The following is a 16,943-nucleotide window of genomic DNA, read 5'->3' as shown; positions in this document are numbered from 1 at the left end:
GTCTGCAGACTATAGTTTCTGTTCCCCTAAGAACTGAATCTCCTATCACCTAGGGTAGTCTGGAATACTTTTCGTCCTGTCGCAGGAAGAAATGGGTTGTGCCTTTTTTTTAGAAACTGTTGACGAATGAATGCTCTTTTGTGAGGCTATGAAAGCGATTGTTCAGCTCCAGAAGGGCTTCCCTGGAGTAGGCTAGGGAAGATAGTAGGGGGTTTTGCTCTTGGTTGCTGTTTTCTCCTAAGAATGTTTCCATCGGTCTTGCTTTTTAGGTATATAGGTAGGCTTGTTTTTAAAGTTAGAATTAGAATACTTAAAATAATATATTTTAAAAATATAGAATGAAATTAATTTGGTCTGCTGCTGAGTGGATAGCTCCTGACGATCTAAACAGGACCTGGTCTGCACAGCTCTGATACACGAATGGATAAACAAAAAGAAAAAAAAGAAAGGAAACCATAGACATTTTTAAAATGTACCACCAGAGGGTAAGACTTAGATCATTCTGGCAGTTTCTAATATCTTTATTACTTTATTGTAGGTGCCCTTACATTTTTTTAAATTTACTCATGAATAGCAGTAGTTTGTGATTAAATTACTGGTGTCAATTGACCAACTGGCTGTTACTACATAAATTGCAGCATATTTCAAGAAGTGCATCCTTCCCTTATAAGGCCCGGCTTTAGCTGCCTCTGTCTGAAGTACAATGAAGGGGAAAGCATTGTGACAGATATTTTTCACCCAAGAGTTACACCAGCTTTGTTAGGGAGATCAGGTTAGACCCACCATTTCTTAGCTCTGCACAATCAATCAATCAATCAATCAATCACTTCCAGCAGACCTGTACACCATTCTTAATTATCTCTATGCTTTTGCTGCCATTTAGTCTCTTATCTGTAATTTTTTGAGACTTTACTTCATTGTACTTTTGTTCTTTTTATTGTCATATATTTGACTAAAATTGAAAACTGATTTAAGCATATTTTCTAGAAAACGGTTGTATAATTTTAAAAAAAGTTATCAAAGTACTTTTCAAAACATTTCCTTGTTGAAGTTAAGGTTTGGTAGAAACTGATTGTTTTTCACAAGACTGTGAAGTTGTTTCTAAATTGTCATGGAATGCCTGGTTAGGATTTGCTCAAGGTAGTATATAAATCTAAAACTGCTTACCATAACCAGCATTTTGTAAAACAATAACAAGGATTTTATCTTAACAGCAAAAAAGGAATCACTAGTAATTGTAGAAGAGTGAATAAAATGATTTTGAGAAAACATTGTATTTCCTGTAAATGCTATTAAAGGCCGGGCTAAAATAAGGCTCCTTTTGTCCCCTCCCCACTCATCTATCAAGAATTCTAAACAGGGAGAAATAGTTGCTACTTTGGGAAGGTATTTGGGGAAAGATGATTCAGGAGAGGCAAGCAGTCCTTCAAATAACTAGGTCCTGTGCTACATAGCCCTTTCAAGGTGACAACTGGCATCTTAAATTGTATTTGAAAGCCCACTTTTATCCAGAGCTGCTCACGGAGCAGGGATGTTGCATAGGCATATACACCACTACTTGTGCAATTGCATTCTGTACCAGCTGTACCTCCAAAAGGTTTTAAGGGCATCTTGTGTAGAACTCATTACAGTAGTCTAGCTGTGAGGGGACCAAGGTGACATGGCCATAAGAAGGGGCTTCTCAATCCAGGAAGGTTTCTGGGGAGCTGGACATAGCGTGAAATCCCTGAGCTGCAATTTTCTAAGAAGTTTTATGGTGGAGTTGTAGTGTTTTTGGAAATAAAAATGATGCAGGAAACTGTACCTTTGCTGTGCAGGCATGCCACCTTCCCATTTTAAATATACAGTATAAACAGATACTTAATGGGGGGAAAAACACTCGATGGTAGCAGATGTCAAGGGAAGTATCTGTGGGTATGTTAACATCCCTGTGTGCCAAATTGGGTTCCTCAAGAAATGCACTACTTATTCTGCAAGATTAAGGGAAAGATTTATTGAATCCTCTCCCTTTAAGAACTAGATCTTTTTTATTATTATTATTGTTGTTGTTGTTGTTATTTTATTGTTCAGGGCCAAATTGGCTCAATCAAATCACTTTAATCCAGATCTAGTGATTACAAAGGCATCCTTAGTACAAGTTGGATTCCATTACATAGAATGTATGCTTTGTGTATTAACTGATCTTACCACATGAATTGGTAGTAGGGAGATGAGTTTTGTTTTAAGCATAGATATTAGAAAATGTAAGAGTGGGAAAATCTGATTTAGTAGAGACTGCGGTCCCTCTGATAAATTAACTGTCTTAATTTTTTGTTAGTGGCTGAAAGAGGATGGCAGTGACTAAAAGAGTTGTAAGTGCTTTTTTTGAAATACAAATAAAATGAAAAATATTAACCACTTAATCAATTTTAGAATACCGTATTAGAATCTGGTAGCCACACCAGAAATATTCTCAGTCCCCTGAGAACATTTACTTTATCATGATATGTTTCAAGTTCTCATAATTGAAAACTAATTTCTATGGACCACAAACTAGAATTGGAGTTGTAGAATACAGTAAAAGAATTACTTGTCTGATCTTATCAAAGGAAGCCAGTAAGGGCAGTTACACAAACAAAAAAGGGTGCAGCTGGATGAATAGGAGCTGAATCTGCTCAGCCATCTGCTTAGGTCACAATGGTATGTATATATGACATCTGCTTCTGAATGTGCTTAGAGACTAAACATTGTATTTTGTGTTGCTAATGGAAGACTATGGCTTTTAAAGGAAACATTTTAAGCTTTTTGAAAATTGTCTGAAAGGACAGACTTTCTTTGAGAATATTGTGAGTTTGCCATATGCTTTTAAGTAGATCCTAAATGGAAGAATGGCGAACACATTTGTTTGTCTTGTGAACTTATTCATACTTCAAGAACTTATAAAATAACCCTCAGCATACATAAATTGACTTTATATAAAACTGGGCATCCATAGGACATTTTCTTATATTAGTTGGCCTTGTGCAGTCCCCAAATCCAAGGTTGTTTTTTCTTTTCAGAATTGTGTGGCCTAATCCCCCTTGAAATCAAGATGGCCCTCAAGTATTTTTTTTTAGAAAGGAAGAGATCTGTGAAAAGTATTGATTATTGTGATGATCTTGGAAGAAAAAAAACACGCCCCAAAGAGCTGGACAAGTTGTTCTATTTCTTGCTTGCTAGTTGGAAACAAATCTGCAATTCATACAATTATTGTTAAAAAAATGGGGAAGCTGTAAGAATGAATGTAAAAATGGAACAGCAGCATCACTTAAAGTCTCATATGTGATATAAGATCTGGAGCGTGATGTTTAGAAGAGAATCAGGCAGAAGAAAGTGCCAGTGAATGCAAATATGAATATAGCTAGTAAAATGTATGAATGGTTTGTGCCCATTGCAGAAAAAGGCAAGCCTAGCGGGTTTATGGCCACCAAAAGATGATTTCAATTTTTTTAAAGTGGTACAATTTGCATAATTTGAAGTTGGCTGGAGAAATGGAATCAGCAGATCATAAGGTGCCATGAAAGTTTTCTACTGAATTAAAGAAGTTATTAGAATTGCTGTATACCAGAATAGGTTTCTAATGCCAGTTATTCATAAAATAGTAGATCCTTTACTGTTCTTTATTATTTAATAGGTTGAATCAAGACTTAATCTGTTCTTTTAATCTCATTTTTAAATAAAGTTTAAAGTTACCTGATAATGCAGTTATCAGAACGGAATGCAGATTTCAATTATATTTTTAAATTTGGAGTTCTTGATTTTAGATTGATTTATTAGGGGATGCAATGTGAAAAATAAGGACATAGTAGGGAAAAAGCATGCATGAATTTTAACATATTAAAAAAGTGGCTTTACACTTATTCTCAATGGAATGGAGTGAAATTCAACCACAGAAACACCTCAGCACACCTCAGCTTTGTATACTGCATTAATCCTAGCATCTTAAATCCAACTTGGTAGCATGCTAGCAGCCAGAGCATACCTTGTAACATAGTTTAACATGTCTGCAGAATGGCACCTAGGTGCTATATTCTGCACTAGCTGTAGCTTCCAAATCCATCAAAAGGACAGTTTGTCTAATAGTAATACTAATGATGATGTGAAGGATAATGTGTTCAAACTATCTTTCTTGATTAACATACCTTAGGTGGTAGCATGTGCTTCTAACCACAGAGGTCAGCCAAGCATTCAACAATATTGTTAACAAAAGAATTGTGGTTAAACTAAAAAAATAGTTTTTAACATGCTTCTTCCAAAATGTGACAGTGTAGTTTCTGACTTTGTGTATGTATTAGATCAGAGGTCCCCAACCTTTTGGGCACTAGGGACCGTTTCCATGCAGAAAAGTTTTTCCGCAGACCGGAGAGTGCATGGGTTTGTGTACTGCCTGCATCCCATGGATGAGACTTTGATTATTTGTACGGACTGGTTGCTGGCATGCCGTGGCCTGGTACTGGTCCATGGACCGGGGGTTGGGGACTCCTGTATTAGACTTTTCCAATTGATGCTTTCTGTATATTTTGCTACTACCAAGCTAGGAATGCATATGGACATGGATGTCAATATATATGACAAAAATGCTATTGTAAAGAATATAGAAGGAGCACAGGGGCCATGCCCTCTTCTCCTGGTTTGTGTCGTGGTGGGATGGGACATAGGAAGGCAGGGCTCTGCCTTCTGTGCCTGATTTCGTCCTGCTGAGGGCCCTAAAAAGGGCCTAAAATTGCCCCAAAGAGATGATGAAGAAGAGGGGTGCTTAGCTGATCATGGAAAGACAGTGGTCTTTCCATTCAATCCAAGGAAAGCCCTCCAAACCAGCAGGGGAAAGACCGGCTACATTCCTGTGGCTGGCCATTAGCTGCTGACAACCAAAGAGGAAAAAAGCACTACTTAGTACATCGTAAACAGCATGTCTGGAACTGGGTAAGCATATTGGTTCTTTCTGTACTATTTTACAACGAAAACATAAAGCTATAATTTTGATAAATTTGAGAACTGAGATAATTGTTAAGATGTTCTCTTTGAAAAAAGGAAAAAAACCACTGAGGCGAAATGTTTAAAAAAATCAATCCTTTGTTTTAAGAGTGGAAAATGGACTTTGAATGACATCTAGTGGTGGATTTGTGTATAGCACTATAATTTGCTTCGTGATTCCTACCCTGGGAGAACAGCTGGCAAAAAAGGAAAATATTTTGGCATACTTACCATCCTGACCTTCTTGGATTATAAATACCTACTGAGCTTGGACTTTTAACTTCAAAAGCTAGTGGGAGAGAAAGAAAAAATTGACCATGGAATATGCCTGGCTGGGAGAGACCTTTGAGCTGTTTTCAGAGAGGTTGAACATTCTGAACACTTTGAATATTGTGGATTACAACCTTGCCTGATTGACAATTTTTGGGATACTTGAGACAAGGGATTATTATAAAATATTGCCTTCAGAAGTGAATCTATGTTTTGGAATATATTGGATTATAAAGGATACATATAAAGACCAGAAAACCAATCTCCAGGAATGATGTCTCAAGAAAAAACATTTTCCTTCCAGAAAGAAATATATTCTAGGCTACAGCTAATCCACCAAAGAATTGTTGAATGCAAACAGGATATAAAAAGAAATCATAATGAGACTAAAAACAATTTAGACAATATAAATGAACAAATCTCCAAATTAAATCTACAATTAGAAAGCTGTCAGATAACAACCACAAAGTATGAAAATAATCCAGAAATCAGAAGACAAAATAGAGGAAATGGATTTAGAGATGGAAGAGATTAAAAAAACTTCAAGACTTAGCTATAACAATGAAAATGCAAAAGATCTTATACCCCTTAGGTCTGCAAAATATATCTGATGACAAAGAAAAAGATTTTTAAAAAGGGAATATAGAGTTTTTAAGGGAAATGTCGCAACTTGAGCGACAGGAAATGAAAAGAGAAATGGGAGGAAAAAGGAACTGGGAATTGTTTAAGGAATATAAATGGGAAGAATTCTCCCCACCACCACCACACAAAAAAAATACCCTACCCAAATTGTTTTCCTCATGCCAAGCAATTTTCACAAAAATAGAAAGAAAATTCCTGGGCAATCTAATTGCCCTAGCTTGGAAAGTGACTTGGTAAAAGAAAGAAAGTGAGAGTCAGATTTAAAAAAACAGAAGACTTGACCTTCTAGAGGGGCCGTTATATGTTTAAAATACTTTTTTTGAATAAGATTAAAATAATAGAAGACTTTTAGATATACTTTTATACTGAAAGATATGATTTAGCATTAAGATAGCATTTTTCCCCTTTTTTGATATGGGAAATATAAAGACAAGAAGAGAATTGATTTGAATAAAGCTTTCAGCTATATAAATGTAATTAATATTGAAATCATAATTGATAAAGATATTTCAAATACTGATGGGAGAATCAAACTTTAATAAGAGTACAAAAACCAGGATACTGATTAATGAATTGGCATTATTGACTTATGAATTGATATTATTATTTGTATGTTATTAGTAAAATATGATGAAGATGCTTATATCTAACTTTGTATATATTAACAGTACCAAAAATTGTAATGATGTAATGAAGGGAAAATGGAAAAAAAATATGCAGAAGAAAAGAAGATCAGGGGGAAAATACTGGATTGTGTAGTATTGAACAGATTTATATTGAAAATGTTAATGTTAAATATTTGAACTCAGACAACATGTTGTTTACTAATCACTAAAGGCTATAATTTTTTTTTAAAAAATAATAAAACTTTTATGAAAAAAGAATATAGAAGAAGCATTTTGTTTATCACTAGCTTTTTATTATGTTTCTGGAGAGGGCATGTAGGAACAAGGGAAGATTCTGCTGCTGCAAATGTACTAGAAATTGGAGAAAAGGGAAGTAGTACAAATAAAATCATGCCCTGGAAGAAAACGTCTGTATCTCTTGGACTGTAGGGTTTTTTCTGTCTTCTCTGGATGCAGTTTATCAGAGCTAGGATACGGAATGTATTTTGTCCTTTGCTCTGAAGTGACTGTGCTCTGACATACTGCTATCGGAAATACAAATCCAGAAATTATTAAAAGCCCCAGTGAAGAACAATAGGTATAAGAAAACTGCTCCTGATAAATATTTTTTCTTGCCTCAGAGATGCAAGTTTCTCTGTCTCCCTCTCTCCTTCCTTTCTTATTTGGTTTTCTCAGGGTTGAGGACTGAATGACGCCATTGGTAGCACACGTCCCAACAGGATTCAATAAGCAACCTTTTCCTTGGGTCAGTAGTTGCCAGGGTCAGTTGGCTGTTAAGCTGCATATCAGTGATGTTTTACCCCTGATGATTAAATATAAAAAAAGAAGATCCTGCAAGAAAAAAGTAATGGAGGAGCAGGAGGGACAGATTGTGAGCAATTGTTTCCTAATCCTTGTGCAGCATAGACAATTATAAATAAAATTAGATATACTAGATTTATTCTCTGTTCTGTGCCTGATACAAAGCTTCCACACTCACTCTGAAGCTATTATCTCTGTGGATGGTGGAGTATGTGAGCAAAGAGACAAAATCAGCATTTTTGATAACCTCTCAATGCTCTCTTCTTTTGAAGTGGACTAATAGCTGAATAATTAGTAATCCTCACCTAGAACAAGGAAAAAAATCAGAAGAAAACAGTAGACCCAGTATTCTGAGGTCTCATCTGTTTAGCATCATTATGTCATATTTAAGCATGCTTTAGCCCTGAAATATTTTCTGGATCATAATCCAGCCGGAAAAGCTGTGGAGAAACATTAATGAAAAACAGACTACGCAGGGAGTTTTCTCCTGACTCGACAGTCCAAGCCAGTGATGGCGAACCTTTTAGAGACCGAGTGCCCAAACTGCAACCCAAAACCCACTTATGTATCATCAGGTGCCGGGTGGGCGTAGCCCTTTGGGTGGGTGTGGCCAATTGGGTGGGTGTGGCTGCAGTGGTAACGGCAGACTGGGTGGGACTAAAAAGTTCAATCAATCAATTCCAACTTTGCAAGAACGTTTTTTCCCCCGCGAGAAGTTGAAATTGATTGATTGAACCTTTTTTTTTTGCACATGGCAGCGGAGCCCTAAAGTGAACAGGCCCAGCTGAAGGCCTAGGACTGGGGTGACAGTGCGCGTGCCCACAGAGAGGGCTCGGCGTGCCACCTGTGGCACCTGTGCCATAGGTTCACCACCACTGGTCCAAGCCATTCTACAACAGACTCTGAATGCTACTGGGGTCAACAAGGGCTGGACAATGGGATAGCTGGTACTAGAACTGTGTTTTGACTGTAGCCATGTTAATGGAAGCCCCATATATTTCCCAGTAGCACAGCTGACAAAAAAGCAATAAATATCTTTTTATATCATGTATGCATGCCTCTTTCTTCATTGCCTGCATGCCAAAAAGGTGCCAAGTAATGTGCAGGAAACAGTTAACAGTCGAAGATCTTGTTCCTTTTGATATGAACCCTTTAGCCTGTCAAGTTGCACATATGTACTGGTTATTAGCAAATGTGAGGAAGTTGTATCTGCAGTGACGATTTAACTTTGATGAAATAGTGTTTTCCCCAAGGATGACCCACCCACCAACTTCATCATGCTATAGTTGAAATATGACGATGAGACCCAGAGACAGGACAATAGCTTTGTTATGTGAGCTATTGCCACCATTCTCTGTATCCTATAATAGGATGCTGCTAAGAGTTATCCCAATTTTCCTTGGAAATCAGAGTGTGTTCCAATGTTTGTTTTCAGATCTGAACCAGACTAACAAGAAGCTAGGACAGGAGATATCAGAGGAAAAAAAGTTTTCTCCCTGAATTGGGATCCTCAGATCTAACAATAAGTTCCAATGCATCTTAATATTTACAAAATAAACTACTGTGTGAAAAATAACCATTGGAAAATGTTATTAAAGTCATCCATAAATCCACCCCCTTATTCTGGAGTCTAAGCTGGGCAGATTAAACTCTATAATCAAATTCCTTTTAGTGGATTTGGCTAGGTTCTTAATTAATTGTTTTGAATGGTTACTGCATTTTTTGCACATTTCATTTGATTCTTTCACATATATCTATCCATGTTTCACATATGAAAAATAAGGTGAAAAACTGGAGGTATGTGTAGATTTTTAAAAAACCAAACGGGATTGAGCAAAGATAACTTGAGAGTTTTATATAGCTTGCATTTAAGTTTTCAACTCTTCCTTGCTGAAACTAATGAATAGGATGCTGTTGTGGATCTCCCAGATTGCTTAGTGTCCAGCAAGAAATAGTGTTTATACATTGGTAGTCAGCATTCACTCATCTCTGCTACTTTTCTTCTGTATGCATGCTTGCATATTTCAGTATCATACTGAAATTTGGAACTTCCAAAGATAATTTTTAGTTTACCTTCGCATACACAAAGAAGTGGCTTTGGCACTTTTTGTTGAAATCGTAAAAAAAATCAAAGCTACGTGAAAATAGCAATAGCAATAGATCACTTCACAGTGCTTTATAGCCCTCTCTAGGTGGTTTACAGAGTCAGCATATGGCCCCCAACAATCTGGGACCTCATTTTACTGACCTCCGAAGGTTGGAAGGCTGAGTCAATCTTGAGCCAGTGAGAATTGAACTGTTGGCAGTCAACAGACTAAGCCTGAAATGCTGCATTCTAACCACTATGCCTCCACAGACAAACTCATAGATTTTTCTAAGATAACAATGGCTTGGAGCTCCAGTCTCTGTTGGGGTTATGAAACTCTTCCCTTGCTTCATGGCCAAACTGTGCATTTTGCTGATGAGACCTGCATTTATTTTTGCAACATAAAACAGGCCCTAGTTCTAACCAGGTTACCACACCATCAGGTTTCATAATCTTTGCTCTGTAGCTTTTCACACTACATAGCAAAAAAAAGAATTCCTCTCATTTTAACTATGCATATTATCACTGCACTTGAAAATATCTGCCCAGCTATCTTTCCCCTTTCCTCTCTAGCACCAGTTCATACCCCAGAATCATTCTGTAATTCCGGCAGGACAGTTTCTGCTTCTCAAAACTCGCCCTTTTCTGTCCTTAGTCCATAGTTACATATCCTCATCTGGAAAAAGAAAAAAAAATGTGGTTCCTCTTGGTCAGGCAGATAGTATTTGTCTTTCAGATTGACTAGGTCTGCTCTAAGTAGTTGATATATTTCTGTCTGCTCTGTTCTAGACCATGGTTTAGCAATCCTATTTGGGCCAATCCTGATGGGAAGATAGTATCAGCACAGCTTCTCCTCCTTCCCTTCAATTTGCAACAATGATTTTCTGAGGAAAAAACACTTGGAAGGTCTCTGAATTCTGCCATGACAGTATGTCTGACTTGTTAAAAATGCCCTTGCTGTTTTTAGGTACCATGCTTGTAGTAATGATTAGGCTGGCTTATGGCAGATTGCTTAAAAACACTTTCATTTGATAGGATTGCTTAAAGCAGCCTGATGTATACATTCTCAAAACTTAGGTTGCTTATCTAAGAAAAGCCCCCAATCAAAACTGTACTCCCTGGGAGGCATAATACATTTCCTACTTTTCTTGGATCAGGAATAGTTTTAAACATGGAGGAGTTGTGGGTTAAAGAATTCTGCTCAAATTATATAATGGCTTCACTTAAGACCGCAGTCTTCCTATCAAAATCTGGATTTCCAAATGGGTTACTTTTAGAGAGAGGGAAGAGGAATCACACTTTCCAGCTGTCGTGATTGCGGTTTTGTTTTCTCAGAGATAGATCTATTTAAACAATACCTAAAAGGCTACTTCAGGAACAGAGCTTTGCTGCTGTCCAGAGCCTCCTCCACTGCTTGTTTGCTTTCTTGAGCCATTCAGGTTGTGGGCGGCTTACAATACTTTAAGCAAATAAATAAACATGGCCCTTAAATATTCAGTAGTTGAATGTGTGGATTGTTCTCTCTCTCTCTTTCTCTCTCTCTCTCTCTCTTCCCCCACTTCCTTTTTTTGTATACATAAAAAAATCATAGCTTTAATTCTTGACATCTTCAACTGAAAACAGCAATTTAGCAGGCCTGGGGAAAATTCAAGATTTTGAAGTACCATTGCCAGTCAAAAGAGACAGTGCTACATAAAAAGGAATGCTAATTAAACTCAGACTAAATTAAAAAGGCACACAGAATTAGAAGGTTATCCACCTTGTTCATCTGTATGCTGTAGTTTAGTTCTTTCTGTCTTTGGGCCGATTATATCACTGTGCCTGAGAAGTTGTTAAAATGAGAACAATGACTTTGAGGTATGTAGATGGAGAGTTTCTTCACCAGCATGCCTTTATCCCCCTCCCCTACCCACAGTTACACATAGCCTCTCCGCAAAAGGCCTGAGTCCAGATTTCTTTCCTTCAAGGAAGAGTCCAGTGGAGCAAGTGGATCATCCCTTCATCTTCCTTGCTGTTACCTTTTTCTTTTGCAATTCTTTCACTGTGACTGGCCTGGGGAGAAGGAAACATGTTTTTTTGCTCTTTCCTGTCATTGGATGTGTTATGTACTGGGCTCTTGTGTTACACCACATGGGTTGCTGGAGCAGCTAATGGCTCTCCAGCAACCCAGACTAACTGTCTTCTGTCCTGCAATTGGCTAGCCCCAGGCGGCAATGGTTGGTTCAAACCTATTGGCTGCCGCCTAGGAGCTAGACTATATATTGCGGCTGGTTGCAGCCCTTGCTTCAGTACAGTTCCAGCAAGAAATAAAAGTATGAGTTATCCTATACTCAGCCTCGCGTCGTCATTCCTGCACCCAAGAACCCACTATTTAACAGGATGGATCACAGTTCTGGATTTGTGAAGTTAACTCTGGAAGAAAGTTCTCAATGATTTGCAAAAGAATTCTTGTTCCTTCATAGTATTTCCCTAAGGGAGGAGACTGGGCCTGGTTCCTGCTGACATTTAAACTGATAAATGTAATTTGTATGGTAAAATGCTGCTAATTTAATAGCCTTTCCTTTCCTTCATCTCCTCTGCCCATTGCCCCACCCCTTTTCTCCCAAGAAAAGAGAATTGCAGCAAAAGTCCTTTGCAAGGTGTCGCTTTGCATTGTGTAGAATGGGAAAGGTCTCTACCTGACTTATTTTTGTCCCCTTTGCTTCAGCTGTCACTGCTGACAGCCCTCATGTTTATTTCATCTGGCGCAGTGGCTGTCTCGTTTCCCTATCCTCCGATGTCATTAACGCACAGAGAGTGGGGCCTGCAGTGCTGAGCCTAATGAAATCCACTGTGGCTGTTCTGCTCCTCACCTCGTTACCGAGGCTCAAGGTGTCAAATTAAACCCAGCCTGGGAAAGGAAAGAGAGAGTGAGGGAAGCTTGGGGTGGTGATGAGTTGGGAAAGAAAGAGGGAGAAAGAGGGGGCTGTAAGCTCTGAAAAAAGGTGCCAATCTGATGCCAGGCTAAGATTGCAACTACAGCTTTTGGGGAATGGAGTTAGCCAGCTTCCCTTCTCCCTCCCGCACTCCATGCCCCTTGCACATTCTTAGTTTGAGGCCAGGGCAGTTTGAACCATAAAGGCTGGGAGGGTTGCTTCGCTGACGCTGAGACTAGGGACACCTAACGAACAGCTGTTGGTGATGCCTGATGCTGTCATGGAAGACTGCTAGATCTGTAGGACTGCTTTAGTGAGAGCAAAATGGCATGGAACACTGAAGAGAGAGCAGTTAGCACCCTAAAATTCAGGTGGGAAAAATCACCCATTCTCAGATAATTCTAATGACAAGCGCTTAAGGATGGATAAACCTCAATCGCATTCTTTGAACAATTTGGGGAAAGGTTAAGATCAACATTTCCTAGATGTTTGCACACATCACTACCTTCCCCTCCTCCTCCCCACATTATCTCTTTGGATATATGCTTGGCCTTGACCAGGTTGGTTTTTGAAAAGGATCTGAAAACTTGGTTCCATCTGTTTGTTAATTTTAGCCTGTTAAGAGTTGTTTTGTGTTGGGCAGTCATAAAAATGTATTAAGCAAACAAACAAATTATCAAACTTTTTATTTATCTATCTGTTTATCTATGAGACTAAACCAACATATTTTAAAACATTTAAACAATTATTATTTTTTCCTTATCATTTCCCTACAACAGCAGGATCTGCTTTTTTTCAGATCAAATGAGCATTGACCCATTTGGTTGTGACTTGAATTAACTGACCCACTTGTCATGCAAGTCTGACATTGTGGGCGGAGAAAGTGTGACTGGTCCCAAATCACCCAGACAGCTTTCAGGACTAAGGCAGGATTAGAACTCATGATCTCCTAGTTTCAAGCCTGGTGCCTTAACTACTAAATCAAACTGGCGCTCACATATACACAACAATTAAAATGTTTAATTAAAGTTAACATTAAGGTTTTAATATGCAACAGTTAATGTGCGTGCGTAAAAGTGACATAAAATCAAGTCAGTCAAAACTGTGAGGCCCCGATCAGTTTCTTTAAGCTAATTATTTTTGTTTTTCAAGATTATGCATACTCCATAAAGGAGTTTTTTTCCCCACCTCTGGCCTGAGCTGATATGTTACTTAGCAGGCAGGTTCAATTGTGGGTGAGTTTTTGAGTGACTCAGTCCAATACCCCATAAGGTGAAATTTGTGGGGAAAATTGGAAAAAGGTGGTTGTATATGTCACCTCCACTTCTGGAGAAAAGCCAAGATACAAATCTAGGAAACAAAAAAACAGTACATATATTAGTACTGTATTATAATGTATTCTGATATGTATCTTTGAGATTATACAAAATGTTTTTTATTCCCCATGCAATTATTCTGAATAATTCCTAGCTTCCTACGCACTTCAAATTCCGAAGTCTGATATGCTTATGTTGAATTTTAGTGTGTAAGCACTAAATCAAGAAATCAGCAATGAACAATCCTTGTTACACACATACACAAAGAAATCCATTTATAACTTCCCATTCCTCTTATTCCAGCAGGAGGAGTGTGTGTGTGTGTGTGTGTGTGTGTGTGTGTGTGTGTGTAAATTTTTTGGATTGCTAACAAAGAATTAAAGGGAGACTGATATAGCCATTTCAAACTTATTTGTTCTCATCAGTCAGCCACACCCTTCTGAAATTCGAACCTGGGCTGATTTACACAAATATGAGCTGTCACTGTGTGACTACAGCCTGTTGATGGCCTTGGGTTAGGCTGAAACACTGTATATATATGTTAAATGTTTGTTAAGCATTCAGAATACACTTGCTTAGTCCCAAACACGGGACAAATCTTATTTCCTGTTTCAGCCTAGCCCAAGGCCATCTACAGACAGTAGCCACAGCAGTGGCAGCTCATATTTGTGTAATTTTTTTGGCTTGCTAACAAAGAATATATATAAGAATTATATCCCATTTTTTAAAAAAGATTTTTTTTCTGCTTTGATTTTTACAACTTTTGTTACAGCTTGAGCAGACTCAATGGATGAGAGTTAGGGAAGCAGTCAGAACTAATTCATAATAAGATGGAAGCTTAGTACTGAACGCTTAGAGGAGGAAAGTTCAGAGACGACAAAGCAACAGATGCAGAAACCTCTTGGTTGCCTCCAACTGACATTTATAGTTTGGCTGGTATTGCACCTAAATACAGAAGTATATTTGCTGATTTGGAAGCCTGGTTCTTTGGAATTCAGCTGTGGTTGCTAGGAGCATTGAGCCTGAGTGACAATGGTTGTCTGACTTTCTCTAGGAAATCAAGGCAGCCCTGGATAAAAATCACATGTTGGAGAATATCATATGAAACAAAAAATAAGAAGAAAGATTGAATATAAGGAAGACTGTACATGACTTTACTATTGGAATTTATCTTGCTGGAATTTTGTTTGCTATTAATTTGGTGAGAGGTTGAAATATCCCACTGAATTATTAAAATTTATTCTTTAACAATCACATGTAGAACTGCACTCCCAGATTTGTAAAAGCAAAATTATGACAGCCTCAGGTTTGTAGCCCTCTTACTGGATCCACGTAATAAATTCTATGTATTACACCTTCAAGTCAATGTTGACTCCTGGAGACTACCTGGAACAATCCCTGCAGTTTTCTCAAGCAAGATTTTTCATTTTTTAGTAGTAATTTTATTAAAAATTACACTTATGACAATAAAAAACTAATACAAACTAAAAATAAAAGAATACAAATAAAAATAGAAGTTATAAAAAAGACAATAGGAAAGAAATAGGAAAGAAAGAAAAAGTAAGAATAAATAAAAAGAAAGGAAATCACCATTTCAGTCATGATCAGTCCATTAAGGCTTAACAAAGATAACATATCTATTTTAACCCTGATTAAATAAAGCAACTTTATATTTCTTCCTTTTATTTCTAAAAATCTTAATCTTTAATCCTTTTAAATAAGGTCCTAGAACTCACATTTCTTTTCATTTCTTTTTTGTCCATTCTTCCCAAATTCTTCAAAGATTTAACAAGCCTCTTTTGTAAATAGGAATATTATCCAGGTCAGATTTTGTTTTTTTGCATATTCCTATTAGTGCTGCATAACAGAGTGAGCGCCTGTTACTCATTCCAGCTTCTGCCAACCTAGCAGTTCGAAAGCACGTAAAAATGCAAGTAGAAAAATAGGGGCCACTATGGTGGGAAGGTAACAGCGTTCCGTGCGCCTTTGGCGTCTAGTCATCCCGGCCACATAACCACGGAGACGTCCTCAGACAAGCACTGGCTCTTCGGCTTTGAAACGGAGATGAGCACCGGCCCCTAGAGTCAGAAACGACTAGCACGCATGTGCGGGGGAAACTTTACCTTTTTTATTAGTTGTTAACAGTGCTTTTTTGTAAAAGAAAAAGGTGCCAGAACTCACACATGTCATACAACCCGTCTTGCCTACCCTACAAGGTTCCATCCAAAAAAGGTGCTGGAACTCTGTTCTGAGCGTTCTATGAGAAAAAAAGCCCTGGTTGTTAAGATATTACCTGGCTTCTTTTCTATGTTTAGTGTAGTATCCTTTTCCATATAATTCTATGATTTTTAAATCCACTTTCGGATCAGTCTCGGTCTTACTCAAAAAAAACTTGTTCCTTGTCCATATCATTTTTTTAAAAAGTCTGTCTATCAAGACAGATGCTCTTAAAATTAACTTCTTGGTCCACTGTTCAAAAATATTTTTTAATATGTCCAATTTTGAAATATTTTGTTCAATTTTGTAAGATCAAATTAAATGGTTCTTCTTTAATTCTTAGTTTCTTCTAGTTCCTTCTAGTGTTCAACATTTAGCATTGAATCCTATCATTTAGAGGGGAAAAAGAATTCAAAACAAAAGCATTTTTCCATTGGAAGCATTCTTATAATTAATTCCAACATTTTATTTCAAATCCATCTGGACCCTTAGTCCATTTGTATTATTATTATCAAATTTATGTCTCATAATCTCAGTTTGTAACATTCTAGAATCAAAATTGTAATCAGCCTTTTGCTGTATTAATTTTTTAATCCTTAAAATTCCTTCACTAAGAATTGAAAGAAACTCACCCAGTGTTTTCAGACTTGTTGATCCAAATATTTCTAATAGCTGAAAAGCAGTTAACAAGCAATTTTCAAAACTGATTAGAACAGAACAGAACAGAACAGAACAGAACAGAACAGAACAGAACAGAACAGAATAGAATAGAATAGAATAGAATAGAATAGAATAGAATAGAATAGAATAGAATAGACTGCTAAGCTTGTAAGCCGCCCTGAGTCTCCGGAGAAGGGCAGGATGTAAATGGAATTAAAATAAATAAATAAATAAAAATACTATTAAATACTTAACAGCTTGACAACTGGCAAGTATTATCAAATATGATTTGTCAGCAGTTTTTGAAACTGTCTTCTCAGAACTCTATGATTTCAGTTATTAGGTCATTAATTGGAATTGGTTTCTCCATAATATTTACCGCACAATATGTTATCACAAGGAAATATTAATTATATTT

The 16,943-nt window shown here is 37.3% G+C and overlaps 1 protein-coding gene across 1 annotated transcript in view; it reads left to right on the top strand.

The window, feature by feature from the left end:
- The window catches only part of LOC310637229 (pre-B-cell leukemia transcription factor 1-like), a 78,277-nt gene extending 62,899 nt beyond the window's left edge, over positions 1–15,378 (top strand). Inside the window, exon 3 of the mRNA XM_083357575.1 lies at positions 14,703–15,378. Coding sequence (XP_083213701.1) covers positions 14,703–14,725 — 23 coding nt within the window. The 3' untranslated portion in view covers positions 14,726–15,378. The remainder of the gene's footprint in view (positions 1–14,702) is intronic.
- Positions 15,379–16,943: the final 1,565 nt, after the last annotated feature.

The sequence above is a fragment of the Vipera ursinii genome, assembly GCF_947247035.1.
Source record: "Vipera ursinii genome assembly, chromosome: 3".
Lineage (NCBI taxonomy): Eukaryota > Metazoa > Chordata > Lepidosauria > Squamata > Viperidae > Vipera > Vipera ursinii.
Note: the sequence above shows the minus strand (reverse complement) of the source record. Positions and strands in the feature narration are given on the sequence as shown.